We start from the raw sequence: 14,724 nt of genomic DNA on the forward strand, positions 1-14,724 counted from the left end.
TTAGACGGGCTGGTAGTACCTGACTGCTTAAACGTTATAGTCATTACCTTCTCATCGCCAATCATGCCTCCTTCCACGGTCTCATCAAAGTTCAAGCATCTTCCACGAGCTGCATGGGGACCATTGCAATGTCCCTACGAGGTGATAATCACCCCCCACCATGAATATCCATGAGAGGAAAACCCTTACTAACTTGTCGAGCAGGGTAAAAGCCTTATCGCTACGGGCCAGTTCAACAAAGGCTCGGCCTTCACCAATGAAGAGCGCAAGAACTTCAAGTTGCACGGCCTGCTGCCTCCAAATGTACAGACCTTAGAGGAACAGGTTCATCGGGCATATCAGCAGTATAGCAGCCGCCCAGATGATCTGGCCAAGAACACCTTCATGGCGAGCATGAAGGCTCAAAATGAGGTTTTGTACTACAAGGTAAGTCGTCGATGGCGTTGGTCGGTTTGGAGGCATTGCTTTCTAACTTTCCCAAACCAGCTACTACAATCTCATCTGAAGGAGATGTTCAGTGTGATCTACACTCCGACGGAAGGCGATGCCATCAAAAATTACTCAAGCCTGTTCAGAAAACCCGAAGGCTGCTTTTTGAACATTAATGACCAGGATCGGATCGAGGAGAGTCTTTCCAATTTCGGCTCCGGCGACGAGGTGGATTATATCGTTGTCAGTGACGGCGAGGAGGTACGTTGATCTTACCAAGATTTTCGAGGATAGCTGTCTAACACCTTCGCTTTCAGATTTTGGGGATTGGAGACCAAGGAGTGGGCGCCATGTTGATCTCCGTGGCAAAATTGGTTATCTCTACCCTTTGTGCTGGAATCCACCCCTCGAGACAGTTGCCTGTCGTTTTGGACTGCGGTACTGATGTACGTCTTGCGAAACAATCATCGGTGCATCTTACAAAGACTGACTGAGGTGACAGAACGAAGACCTGCTCCGTGACGACCTGTATCTAGGAGTCCGACAGCGGCGGGCTAGAGGCCAGGAATACGACCAGTTTGTGGACAAGTTTGTGACCACCGCTAAGAAAAAGTTCCCTCGAGCATATATCCACTTGTAAGCGTGTACGCTGTCCATGAATATACTCGGACCTGACAGAGAATCCAGCGAGGACTTTGGTCTGCAGAACGCCAAGAGGATTTTGGATCGATTCCGATCGCAAGTCCCTTGTTTTAATGACGACATCCAAGGGACAGGATGCGTAACCCTAGCCGCCCTAATTGTAGCCCTTGATGTCAGTAAGGTCAAGTTAGGGGATGCGCGTGTTGTGATCTTTGGCTCCGGATCAGCGGGGACTGGCATTGCAGAGCAGATTGCCGATAGTATCGTGACTGAAACCGGCAAGTCGAAGTCGGAGGCCTCAAAACAAATCTGGTATAGTCCTCTCCAATGATCGGGTTGAGATGACCCTCCCAGTGACAATACTGACTTAAAGCACGCTACAGGTGTTTGGATAAGCCAGGGCTTTTAGTTAAGTCCCTCAAGCATCAACTGACGCCAGCCCAAGTCCCATTTGCGCGGGATGACGAGGAGGGCAAGGATTTACTTGCCGTGGTCAAAGAGGTGAAGCCACACGTCTTGATCGGCACGTCCACCAAGCCCAAAGCATTCACAGAGCCGATCATTCGAGAAATGGCCAAGCATGTGGAACGACCGATTGTGTTCCCACTCAGCAACCCTACCCAGCTCCATGAAGCTTGTCCGGAGGACATCAATCGTTGGAGCGATGGCCAAGCCCTCATAGCCACTGGAAGTCCGTTTCCGCCCGTCGAACGGAATGGCACGAAATACGAGATTGGTAAGTGAGCTGCAGCCATAGCCACGTCGGCCCCAGATCTTCATCTATTACTCCCCACGTCTGTTCACTATCGCTTACCACTATTGCAGCGGAATGCAATAACTCGACATGCTTCCCGGGCATCGGTCTTGGGGCCGTGCTGTCACGAACACGGATCGTTTCGAACAAGATGCTTGTGGCGGCGGTCAAAGCACTGGCTGCTCGGTCGCCGGCACGTCAAGATCCCAACCAGCCTCTTCTTCCCGATGTAGAGGACGTACGAGGGATTAGTGTGGATATTGCCAAGGCAGTTATCCAAACGGCCGTCCAAGAGGGAGAGGCTCAAGAGCAGAATATCCCCACAGCCGAAGAAGAACTGGACGAATGGATCCGCGTCCAGATGTGGGAGCCGGTCTATAGACCGCTGGTTAAGGTTTAGTGGCGATGATGATGGTTTGTGGTCGGGCGCAGGAATCAAAGCCTCGTCCTCTGTTGGTTGTCTGCCCTCTTGTACCCTGGAAGGAAGTGGCTAGGGACAGATTTGCCTCCAAGAGTCATCGGCAGATGGAATCATGGATGAACAGGTGACAAATCTAGTGGTAGTTTGCACTGTATGCAGGAAGTGACATTCCTGCAGATTCAGGCTATCTCGTATTGGGGCAAACACGTGTGGATGAGGTAATGCAGCTGCGCCCCCCACGTGGACCCTGGGTGAATGCAGTAATGACGATTTCCTTTTTGCCATTGGACTCCGTTTCCGAACTGCCGTATTACTTCATTATTATCTCTCCTTCAACCCGTACTTTCACTTTTCACTTGAAACCTGCAACTTAAAACCAACAAAGATGCGTACCCGTTATAATCATCCCACCTCCCACTCACATCCCTGCTGATTCTCACCTTTCACTTGCATACTCATCGTCACACAACATGAAAGTCACGGCTGTTGCAACCGTTTTCGCTCTTCTCTTTGCGACGGCCCCAGGCCTGGGCATTCCTCGCTCCGATTTGATCGTATCGGACGCCACCACTCAACCGCATGCCCTCCTGATATCTGATTTGGAGAAGCGTCGTGGCGGTGGAGGACGAGGCGGCGGAGGCGGCGGCGGAGGAAGAAGTGGTGGAGGTAGCGGGGGACGAAGTGGAGGCAGCTCTGGCAGCTCTGGCGGCAGCAGAGGAGGCTCGTCTCGAACTGGGTAAGTGTTGCATTTGCAAGCCTACAGAATCATGGCATGATCTATCTTGGACTAATACTTTGGCTTCCTACCATCTAGCTCGTCAAGTAACTCTGGAGGAGCCACTCGGGGCGGATCTGGACCGCGACCCGCATACGGCGGAGGCTCCTACTACGCCGGCGGTGCTCGCACTCCTTATGCTGCCGGCGGAAGGTCACCGTTGGGGTTGACACCTTTCCTCCTGCCAGTAGCCGCGCTGGCTTTCTTTCCGGGGCTTTGGCTGTACGGCGCATACGCCTACCCTTACCACCATCACTACAACTACACGGACCAGAAAACTGATCGCGATGAGTCCTTGCCCGTGGTCTGCCTGTGTGAGAAACATTCCGAATGTGGATGCGACGACAACTCCAACAACACTTACTACGAGGACCTCTTCAACGGAACCCAGCCGGTCAATTCTAGTGCGGTCAGGGTTGCCGAGGTGAACGGCACCAAGACAATCTATATCAACGGGACCCTACCTAACGGCACCACGGTGGACGATCCGTCCGCGGACGAGGCCGCCTCAGCAGCTACGAAAATGCTTGAATCCAGCGGATACTGGATGGTGGCCGCCATGGTGGCTGGCACCGTCTGGGGCCTTTAATTTTCCTCTTCTTTGTTGTGATCTCGCTTGCAGCTCGTTTCTTTCCTTTGCTTTTCTTTTGTTTCTCTAAACCGTGGTTAGTAATGGGGTGGTAATTTGTTTTTCGACTGGCTTTGTTTGGGTGGTTCTTTGAGTGTGGGTACTATGTGGGCACCAAAAAAAAAAAGAAAGAAGAAACCGAGAGAGAACGAGAAACCGCCCCTGAATCGTTTATTATCCTTTCCACCATCACTATCATGGGTTCGGGCCAAATTAGGGTGTTCCACGGTTCTAATGGGCACAATCATTGTGCTTGATTCATGGGCTTGAAACACTGGAAGACGGCGTTTTGGCTTCTTTTAGACTTAGAATGCTGGCACTGGATTTTTGTTTGTTAGATAGATACCCCACGCCTAGACGACGGCGTCGCAGGATAATTCAATTTCTAACAATGGCATTGCTTGTTATCCGGCTTGGCTTGTGGTCAGTGTTCATCCATACTCCGTACTAATGGCTTCATCCCCCTTCCCATGTCGGATCCGAGAGACTTGGACTATACCAGTGTCCGAGAAGACGAACCCATGGAACCCGCCAGGTACGCGAACAACAACCGTTCAGAAATGAGGGTCGCCAAGGACACCCGGGCGAGGGGATCGACATTATGCAATCAAATGATCCAATTTCTCGTATGGCCCATTTAGCGGTGCTTCCAAACGGCCGGACTCTTCACTAACTTCGCTTTAGCGCTCGCTCCTTCTCCCGCGACCCCCTTTTCCCTCGTTTCTTCCCCCTTCATAATCTCCCCTCTTCTTTCCCACCCCAGTCAATCCTTTCTGCTTCCTTTCTCTTTACAAGAGCTGTCACTCGTTTCCAGCTCCATTCATTCTTTTTTTGTCGTTCAGACCCTATACCAGAAAGGAGGGAGAAAAGGCTCATCATCACTCATTCACGAGAAAAAACAAATAAACAATCGACGATCTATCTGATCTGATCCACATCACTCTTCTTGCGACAAGACAACTCCGAATCAGATTTCAATCGCAGATCAAATCTAGAATCCTTCACCATGCAAATCACCAACATTCTTCTCGTCGCCTCGGCCGCCTTTGCGCCCTTCGCCTTCGCCGCGGAGCAAGCTGCTGCGCCCGTCACTCAGTACATCACCGTCCAAAGCGTCGGCGCGCAGCCCTCCTCCGTCACCACCGTGACTTCGTCGTCCTCGACCTCGTCGCTGCTGCCCACTACCACCAGCTCCAGCTCCAGCTCCGTCGCGAGCATCACCCCGAGCTCGTCCGCGACCCCGTCTCCTACGCCCAAATGGAGAGCCTCTAGCTCCTCCGTTCGGCCGTCGCAAACCTCCGCCGTGCCCCCGGCTTCGTCGTCCATCTCTACCTTCACCGGCGGTGCTGCCCCGGCGGTTAAGCTCTCGGGTGCCATGACTGGTGGTGTTCTCGCCGCCGCCGGGCTTCTCTTGCTCTAAGGGACCCTTTTTGTCTCAGTTCCTGCCTAGTGGCCTGCTCGACTGTTCTTGAGCCCTCTTATCCCTGTGGCGACTCCAACGATCAATAACATCGCCCGGGGAAATATTCGACTGAACTGTAGTCGGCCACGTTATGGCTTGATCTTGGTTATGCGACAATGCGACAGACAGAACAAGAACGGAAATCCACAGTCCATATCGGCTCTTTCCATGGCATCTTTTATGTGCCTCTTTCATGTGATCATTTCTTATTCTCTATTACCATTTTCTTATCTCTTTCTATTGTACACACTCCTAACCGAGGCCATCTTGGTTTCTACATGACGGATTTAACGGTATTCATGTGTTGGGACGGGTTATTGCCTACACTTTATTTTCTTGTACCCTACTTAATTCTGATTCTAATATCCCCCCTTTCTCTCCCTCGGGATTGACTTTTATCTATTGCCTCTGCCGGTCTCGGCTCTTTTTTACTTTATTTTATCAGTTCTATCTTGGTTTATACCCTATTGACATTCTTGAACTTCATCAGCTACCTTTACTTTTCTTCTCTTTTCCTCTCTGGCTTAATCCGAACCTAGCTATTGTTCCGAAGTAACGAATGTAGGACGAGCAATGCAGTCTTACGTGTTTATTCTTATGTAAAAGTAAATGCTATGTAGATTCTTACGCGGAAATATAACAAGTAGAGGACGCAGTTTGTCATACATATTAACACATTGGAATGAGCGGAGTTTGATGCGCGCATGCTCCATCTTGTCCGGCTTGGAGAAAGAAAAGAGCACAGAAAGCAATCCACTCCTATGCAATAATTTACAAGGGGAATTTTGCGGCGCAGGATGCCGAAAGCGTCAAAAGCAATTGAAACACGGAGGCGAGTTCGCCAATAGAAAAAGGCCGTACTATGTTTCCTTGTAAGTTGCCTCGTACCTATAAAGAAAGCACATTGTTCAGTTAGCGACGCTTTTCACTGTTGCGGATGACTTTCCTTCCCATGAATCCGAAGATAGAGATAGTACGTACCGTTTTCCTCGGAATGCCCATACGCCCCAATTGCCGCAGGAAACGTCATGAGGGTCCAGGTCATTCAGATCCCACCGTAGACTGCGGAAGATATTCTCCCCGGGTTCCAGCAAGATGTCGAATTCCCCGGCGCATTTGTCATTAACCCACTTGATGTCCCTCTCCATGTCCCACTGGGTGTACCCGGTGCTGAGGATGGGGACCTTGGTCTCGAGAAGCTGCGGCAGGGTTTCTTCCCACTCGTGCGAGCTCGCAGGGTGGCCGAGACCAGGATGGAAGAGCATGAAGCAGTCCAGGTAGGGGTCGAACGGCTGGAAGTACTGCGCGTTGTACATCGTGTGGAAGTAGTCGACGTAGGTTGTGATCTTGAACTGTCCGCCTAGTCGGTCCTCGACGATCCCGCCGAACGGGTTCTCCGGCGTGCGCTCCGGAAGCGGGAATTCTTCGTCGCGGTTGGCCATGCTCTCCGGTCCAATGAAGATGAGGTGGATCAGGGATCGCGGGAAGATGTGGCTGAGCTGCAGCCAGACATCACGGGGCAGGGACGACTCGGCGCGTGCGCCCAGAATGAAAATCCGGACGGGCGGCGCTTTCAACCGGAGCCCTTTGACATCGACTCCTTCTCCGGTCTTGGGGGGGTGCAGGGTGTATCGCAGAGCTGCAATGGGGATCCAGTCAGCTCGGGCGAACAAGTTGCGCCGGAAGATGGGGAGGGAAATTGCTTACCGCTCACACTTTTCAGGCCTTCGGTGGTGAGTCTGCCGGATTTCCGAACGCTATAGGGGCTGAGCTCATGTAGTACACTTCCAATCGTAAGCGGGTAGGTAAGCATCCGAGTCACTTGTCTCATGCTCCGGTCGTCATTGATCGCGTCGAACTCCCGCGTATAGAGGAAAGTGTCCCAATTGGTCATGTTGATGACAAAGTTCTCATCCTGCAAACCGGGATAGACAAACTCCGGGAAGAAGCGTCCCGAATGTAGGTCATGGTCATCCTCGTTGATCTGTCGGATGGTCTCGCAAATTTCCAGGTGCGCCTCGAAGTCGTCCATCCAATGTCCCTCCGAACAGTAAATTGGGACACCGCAGTCGGGACATTCAAAGTGGGAATGGGCCGGGGGAAGACTCGACCCGTGCTGGCACTTGCGTGACTCGGGATCGTGGGGCGATACGGGCGCGCGCGTTTGCTGGTGGCTCGGATGAGGGCAGAAGGAGTTTTGCTTGATGAAGGCAGCACGCTGTCGGATCGCAGCGGCCGGGGACTGGGTGAACGGGTGGAATAGATTATTAGGCTTCAGCAACGACCGGTCCTGCTGAAAGTGACCCAATGTCGCGGACGAAGCCTTAGACCGGAGGTTTTGGATATTATGGGAAACATTCTGAAGGCTATGGGGCGATGCTCGTTTTGCCTGCCCTTGCAGGTTCTTGGAGGACAGGCTTCGTGAGCCAAAGTTTCGCACAGAAGCGGGACATGTTCGTCTGGAGACCGGTAGCCTTCGAAGCATTGTAACGGGGGAGGTGGGTCCAATGGCTCCTCGCTGGAGCACCTGTAGGCAGCGTCCACAGGTATGCTCGCCGGCCATGGTGTGTGCTGGTTGAGAGGTGAGCGACTAGGGGATTGAAGCTAGCGGTGGCCTGGATGGATGAGATGGAGTATCGCCGGCCGCGCGATTGAAACATGGTCACGTGATCTGGCGGTGGTACGGTCAGTTCATATCATATAAATCTACAGTTTGTCAACACTAATGGACAGCGACCAATATCTTTCTGCTTCTAGAAAGCCGTCGATACATATAATAGAGACGAGTCTCTGAACAGACTCAACCGGAATGTTTGCAACACAAATATCTCGCCCTCGATCAACAGATACTCGACACCCACAAATACACAAGTCATATATTCATTCTATCAACCTATATCACTTCCTCTAATCTGCTTTCCAAAATTGCCTTTCACACATACGTACGGCGGTAGTCCATGCCTCACAACATGTCCGACTAATACAATGCTCGCACCAACAACATTTCACAGTCGACGACAGTGGCACACCAGATGCCGTTCCAACGTTTCTTTGTACCTTCTTTGATCGGTATTGGGCATTCGATGACCTTCTAGAGAGAAGTCCACTATTGGAACGAGAGTGTTGGCCCCCCGGCGCGGCAGAGTGACGGTCTGTAGGTGCATGGGAGCCGGCACTTAATTTCGCGTACACCTCCGACGGCATATCATGCCATGACTTGCAGTGACAACAGATAACGAATAGCTTTGTAACCGCTTGCTCATGGCCCGAACGTTCCACCTTGTTGACTGGCTCCTTATTTCGCGGGGGTACTGCACTAGATATCGCATTCTTTGGGGCCTTCTCCTTCTCTAAAGGATCTGGAGCCGGTCCACGAGGGTTGCTGGCTGGATGGTCACCCACAGGCGGTGGAGTTGGGGCAATTTCATCAGCCGTGTCATATTCCTCCGACCCTTGATCTTGTGACATATCACTTGACAAGGAAACCTTTGACATGTCTGCTTCATGGCCCAGCACATTCTGCTTAGTATCGACTTTCCCAAACTCAAACTGTTCAGCATTCGTGTGTCTCCTGATCGCCTTAGTTTTAACCTCCTCTAAAGCAGGCTCAACCGTTGTACTTTCGACCCGTCCAGTATTTTCTGGGAAGCACCGACGTTGCGATTCTCTCCTCAAGGGGGGGCCTATAGGCTGGTTTGTAGGGTTGGCTTTAGGTCTATGGTCTAAAGTCGGCGCAGAATACCTTTTTGCATGGTTAGAAGCTGTAGTCTCGCCTGAGTCCGAGGATCGTCTGCTGCCATTGCTTGGCGTCTTCAGAATATGAGACGATGGAGATATGGGAATGTTTTTCAATTTGTTGCCGGTGTCGAGAGGAGAGTTACGCGTCACGGTTTCTGGCCCATTCGACCTATCTATAGCGCGAGAGGAAAGCAAGGCGTTCGGGAAATTGGTGCCAGTTGCTCTTCCATTGCGAGCAGTTGCGGGTGCTCGGAGGTTTACACGATCGGTCGAAGCAGCACTGGAACGGCGATCAGGGTCGTTGACCGTAGCAACTCCTGCGAGAGGAGATGAGGTAAACTTTTTCGAGTTCCTCTGTGTCATATTCTCCGTCAAGGATCTTATGGGGACAGTTCTCGTTAGACTCGGATGTTGATTGGGGGTGGGGGGTTGACTATTTGGGATGCTGGCTGCGTGACTGTTACCAGATGTAGTCGAAGGCTTTCGACGAGCTTTCGTGTTTTGCAGATGGGAACCTTCCGTTTGCATGGTATCCGAGCCTCGACCGAGCTTTAAAGTTGCCGCGAACGAAGCGCGATCAAGATCAGACGAGCCTGACTTCATCAAACTTGGGTTAGGCCCGTCGTGTGGATTAGATCCATGTTCCGAATCACCAACCACTCCATCTGCAAGAGTCGGTTTTTTATCTATGCTAACAGTATCTGGCGAAATAGTTCCTTGTAACTGTGACACTGACTGTGCTGGTTGATTTGGATATGGGAGTAACGCATTGTTTTTGATAGCCAGTCCTTCAGATATCGCCGCTCCAAGACGCACCGGTAAAGTAGTGGGAACGGGAGAGGGAGCATCATGCCGTTGTTCGGATGGCTTATCTCTGAGTGTCACCTCACTTTGGATCGACTGGTTTTGGGAGGGATACTTATCGGCCTTGTCCGTAGAGCTTGATCGGGACCGAGATGTGCGCCTTGAGAAAACCGAGGAAAATCGTGAGGATGATTTAGTCTCATCCGCGCTGGCACTCGATGCTCTGCTTGAACTGCCCATTGGTTGTTTCTTAGTAAGGCGGCGGGATTCTCTTCGCAACGTAGTCGAATCTTGGGTATGTCCCGCCTGTTCAAGCTTCAACAGTCGTTTCTCAAGTTCAATTCGATCTGCTTCTAGGCGCATCGTGGCTCGTCTGTTCTTCTGGGCAACGTTGCTACCATTACTTGACTCCGCGCCTTCTTTGGTAGAGGATCTATTTGCAGAAGGTCCCAGAGCGGGGCCTTGCGTTGAATAGAATCGCGATTCGGTTTCACTTGGAACCGCATCCGTAGAACTCAATTGAGTGTGGGGTTGATATTCGCATTCCTTGGTTCTCGTTGCGACGCGGCAGTCTGGGTCCTCGGAGGTTTGCCGGTCGGAGACTGGCTTCGTCTGTAAGTCCGTATGGGGTTGAAAAACATTGCTCTGTCTTCGCTTTGAGGTGTGGAGACAATATAGTTTAGTGAAGCGCAACGACTTCAGAGCGAAGGAAACTCACGTTGCCCGTTTTGTCGAAATGCAGTAGGCGTTGCAATTGTTGTGTAAATGACGACCTACGTGGTCTTCCGGGCTGAGTAGCTAGATCCATTGTGTAGAGAAACCTAGTTGATGGTTTCGCATGAAGACATCCCCTTGTTATCACGACAGGAGCACCCAAGGTATTGAGATCAAGAAGAATGGTGGTAATTTTTGGAGAACGTTGACTCTGATAGGGCACGAATTCCGTTAAGCAGGTGGTTTAAGGATGCCCAATAGGAAATATGCGCCTTGGAGATGAAGAATCTCTACTGCCAGTCAAGACACTCTTGAAGGGTGTTACAGGCGTGCAAGGTCGATGGATTGTCAAAAGATTTGGAGAAAACATGGAGGTAGCGGAGTAGGCAAAACCCTAATATTTTTTGTTAGATCGGGTGAGTGGAGGGCATCGAGGTTTCCGATTAAGAGGGGGCTGAAAAAAAGAAAAGAGAAGAAAAAAAGAAGAAAGAAAAAAGAAAAAAAAAAAGAAACAGACGTTGGATGGCAATCAGGGTAGCGGTGGCTGACAGGATAAGATTGGTGATTGGGCTGAGGCTGCCAGGCTAGTCAATAAGTCGCTTTTCCATCTGAAACCTCAGCCTACAGATGTATGGACGTATCTGCACAGTTGTTCTATTATTGCAACCTCCTCGGAGGTTGGATGAAACCTTGCCAGGTGGTGAGGTTGCACAAGGTAATATTGTATGTAATAGGTAAATGTTTGATGAGAGGCGTGTGGCAGTAAGGTAGTCAACTATGCTAGAATGATCAAATAAGTAATCCAATAGCGAGGCTATCAGCTGCAGATCCTCTTGATAGATGCTCTCAGATATTGATGGATGCTTAGCTGACTACGACAGAAATAAGCAGTTTTCCTGTCTTCTTGATATGCAAGAGATTGACAAGGAATGCTCATTCAGGAACGCACACATGAAGTGTGGGGTAATAATGGGTTAGAATACTCCGTCTTCCAGCCGGGGAAAAGAACGGGGGGTGACACAGCCCATTAAGACTTTGCGACACCGTTATTCAACTAACTCTAGATAGGCGAACTCAAGAGCCCAAGAGTCAAGAACTAATAACAACGGTGTCCCCGAGATGTTAGGTACTCAGTGTCAGGGGATCCCCGTGGAAAAACCCAGTTGTGGGTGGCCTAATTACTCCGTAGCTATGTAGGTATCCATTGTCTTCCAGCATAGCCACACTTGGCAATCTGAGCATTCCGATACAAATATCTCGCTGGAACAACAGAAACCTTCACATATCCTTTATCAACGGGCCCTGACGTTTTAATTCGTCATGTAAATGCTGTGGATCATGTGACCGTTGACATAAAAGGGTCATCGCTCGCAGTCCGTGGAGCGGTATCTTCTTTCATACCATTCCTACCTCGAGATCACGACAGTAAGACTCTGATATCACTACATGCCAGTTGAGTGATTTCACACGTGTGAAATAGGATCTAGAACCCCAGACCCAAGATACACAGGTTAGCCGTTACCAAGTACCCACCTGGGTTTGTCACCATGGCATACCGAAACCAAGCCGACTTTCACGAGCCACCGCCCAGTTATGATGCTGCAAATCAAAGCTCCCGAGGCACTGATGATTCAAATCCACCTCCATACCACGACTGGCAGGAAGCTGTCCCAGACACCACCACCTTCCCCCCGCCTCCAATCACAGGCTACTACCGTTCAGGCACCGGAAATGCCTCCAGTGACGATGCCGAGCGTGCCCATGAGTTTTGTGATGGGACCCTTCTCTATAACCCCGTCCAACCATCTCATGCTGTGTACAACACTGTGCAAAGACATGACGTCCGTCCGGTGCAGCCTCCGGAGTTTGCTGGCCAACTTCGCCTCTCTTCCCAGGGACGCTGGAAAGTGGCCACAATCAATGGGGCCCGTGACTGTTCGATCTGGACCAATTTGCCTCTCTTCTTTTCTAAAGCGGACTCTCCTTGGCTGACCAGTAGAAGCAAAACCATCTATTTCGAAGTGAAGTTGGTTGGTCTCCGCGGAGGGCCGGGCGGGGATTCCAGTGGATTCTCCATCGGTTTTCTAGCACAGCCTTATCCTAGCTGGCGCTCCCCGGGCTGGGAAAGAGGGAGTCTAGGAGTTTTTTCTGACGATGGCTGCCGTTTTGTGAATGATTCGTGGGGTGGGAAGGATTTTACGACGGGATTCAGAGTCGGAGAGACAGTAGGCTTGGGGATGACGTTCCAGCTTGGCGCTCAACGAGGCGACAAGAAAAACCTTGACATCGAAGTCTTCTTCACTCGACAAGGCCGTAAAGTGGCCGGTTGGGATCTCCATGAGGAGCAAGATGAGGAGGCTGGAGGCATCAAGGGACTGGAAGGCGATTTTGACCTATATGGTGCGGTTGGATTGTTCGGTGGTGTCGATCTTGAAGTGCAGTTCAATCGTTCGCACTGGCTATACAACCCACCATCATGAGGTTTATCTGACTTCTTCTTCAATGAGCCTCAATAAAGAAGGGAAATTTGCTTCTGCCATAGAATGTGACTTGAGTCTCTTTGGACATGTAGATGGCGTGACACGTCTTGGCGATGAAGACATACCAAAGCCATCTACCCCACCAAAGCCCTCAAAAGAATCCAGTTTATTGCGATACTATTTATAATTAATACTTGTAAGCTGCCCGAGCGTAATCATTAGCACGACTAGCAAAGAGATTCGTGTGAATGAACGGAAAAAAAGGTCTGGGCTCCCGGTACTTTCTAGCAGAGTCCTTCTGGAAAATTGGAAAGCGTACCAGGATATACCCTTGCTGACACTTGTACATACATTAGTGTATCGGGGGGAAGCATATACTGCAGTTCCGTCTGAATTTTATATGCTTAAGCTGTCCAAAATGGTTTGGTTTGGACAAGGGTGCGTAGGGCAAGCAGGTTGGAGAATGAGCTGCGCCTCTGCAGGATTTGACGTCATATGTCTGTATGAACCCTAAAGGATTCTCTAGGATAGAAGAAGATTTGTACTAGAGCGGTCCCATAGATGTTATGCATAGGGTAACAGACTAACAGTACATGCCTATGTGACTGGCTTGTGGGGAAGTGGGATGGGGGAAAAGTAAGCATCACCCCCACCCCTTATTAGGCTATGGATCAATCATGCTCATCCGTGATGCTTTATTTAGGGCATCCCATCTTATCTCACGGTGATCCCAACATTGTATGGCTGGAATGTGGTTATGTACAAAACAGCAGTTATACAGCTCAAGGCCTGGAAGTCATAGGACGGGGGTTGATTTCTTAATATCCAGCGAAATAGTAGGGGAGTTGAATCAAAATCACGCAAGTTCTAGGCCTTGTATCTTTGGGTGTTCGTTACTATGGGAAGGGCAACCGGTTATAATTAGCAACTACACCGAGGACAATCTAATGACTCACTATACTACAACAATAGATAGGTGGATTACTCTATTAGATATTCAATAAAAATTCCGTTTGAACTTACTTCGTATAGTTGCAGTGTATTTTGATTGTTACGGAGAGAACTTTTCTCCAAAGATTACATCTATAAAGGTAGTTCCATTCAAGATGAGTTGTTCCTAATGAATGATGGATGCATAACAGAAATTGTGACTATAATAGGTAATCACAAAACCGTGGAATAGGCAAAAGGTCTAGCTCCAACGGCGATAGTTCTAGGCCAACGTGTGTGCATGCATCTGTCTGTACTCTCTCTTCCCCCCAACAAAAACAAATGAATACAATAAATCTTATACACGCACGTAGAGTGGTAATTCTCCTAAGAGTTGAGGCTTTTCCACGGTATGAGCCAAGGAGGTGGCTTTCATTCTCATTGCAACAATCCAGCTCCGAGGAAAGAGAATAATAAACAAAGGGGGGGAAGGGGGGTAATCTCTCCAGTCTACTCCGTACTCCGTAATCCAATTCTCAATGTGCTCCGTGATCATTCCTACTCGGAAGGTTCAAGGAAAAGGAAATGATGGTGGGGATCTAGGTTGATAGTCAATGATTGGCTTGTTTAGCTGCATAAGAGGTGCATTAGTCTATGTTACTAAAATGGTCTCGCCCGGCCGAACCTTCAGTGATACACAGTACTCCGTCCACGGGTACGTTGTTCACTGGTACCTATCCAGCTTCAATGTACTACTACTAGTCTTTTATGCGAGCTGCAACATACCAACACGCCAATTTACTAGACTAATTAAAAGAAGACCTGTTTCCAAACCTATAGACACAGAGAAATTCAAGATATACTGAACCTATGGTGCGATGAAGGATAGTCCTTAAAAAGATCACGATCGCATTTGCTGTATACTCGGAAATCGGAATACACAGATA

General features: G+C 50.0%; 5 protein-coding genes across 5 annotated transcripts; 4 read left to right on the forward strand and 1 right to left on the reverse strand.

Annotated features, from left to right (window-relative positions):
- Positions 1 to 63: 63 nt before the first annotated feature.
- On the forward strand, positions 64 to 2,225 carry MAE1 (NAD-dependent malic enzyme; the record flags this gene model as incomplete). The annotated part of the gene is made up of 8 exons (XM_046090574.1): positions 64 to 141; positions 205 to 426; positions 487 to 690; positions 747 to 875; positions 932 to 1,065; positions 1,117 to 1,383; positions 1,455 to 1,807; positions 1,897 to 2,225. 8 exons carry the CDS (start codon positions 64 to 66, stop codon positions 2,223 to 2,225), a joined length of 1,716 nt encoding a protein of 571 aa, XP_045946549.1.
- Positions 2,226 to 2,716: 491 nt separating this feature from the next.
- LDX57_008851 (uncharacterized protein) lies at positions 2,717 to 3,610 on the forward strand (the record flags this gene model as incomplete). Its single annotated transcript, XM_046090575.1, has 2 exons — positions 2,717 to 2,982; positions 3,061 to 3,610. The coding sequence occupies 2 exons, from the start codon at positions 2,717 to 2,719 to the stop codon at positions 3,608 to 3,610; spliced, it is 816 nt and encodes a 271-aa protein (XP_045946550.1).
- Positions 3,611 to 4,655: 1,045 nt separating this feature from the next.
- On the forward strand, positions 4,656 to 5,069 carry LDX57_008852 (putative extracellular serine-rich protein; the record flags this gene model as incomplete). Its single annotated transcript, XM_046090576.1, has 1 exon — positions 4,656 to 5,069. The coding sequence occupies one exon, from the start codon at positions 4,656 to 4,658 to the stop codon at positions 5,067 to 5,069; it is 414 nt and encodes a 137-aa protein (XP_045946551.1).
- A 902-nt stretch (positions 5,070 to 5,971) lies between these two features.
- On the reverse strand, positions 5,972 to 7,674 carry LDX57_008853 (putative mRNA processing protein (Mss51); the record flags this gene model as incomplete). The annotated part of the gene is made up of 3 exons (XM_046090577.1): positions 5,972 to 5,999; positions 6,093 to 6,750; positions 6,819 to 7,674. The coding sequence occupies 3 exons, from the start codon at positions 7,672 to 7,674 to the stop codon at positions 5,972 to 5,974; spliced, it is 1,542 nt and encodes a 513-aa protein (XP_045946552.1).
- A 4,240-nt stretch (positions 7,675 to 11,914) lies between these two features.
- Positions 11,915 to 12,847, forward strand: LDX57_008854 (SSH4 family protein; the record flags this gene model as incomplete). The annotated part of the gene is made up of 1 exon (XM_046090578.1): positions 11,915 to 12,847. One exon carries the CDS (start codon positions 11,915 to 11,917, stop codon positions 12,845 to 12,847), a length of 933 nt encoding a protein of 310 aa, XP_045946553.1.
- Positions 12,848 to 14,724: the final 1,877 nt, after the last annotated feature.

This window comes from Aspergillus melleus (genome assembly GCF_016097325.1).
Source record: "Aspergillus melleus strain CBS 546.65 chromosome Unknown contig5, whole genome shotgun sequence".
Classification (NCBI taxonomy): domain Eukaryota; kingdom Fungi; phylum Ascomycota; class Eurotiomycetes; order Eurotiales; family Aspergillaceae; genus Aspergillus; species Aspergillus melleus.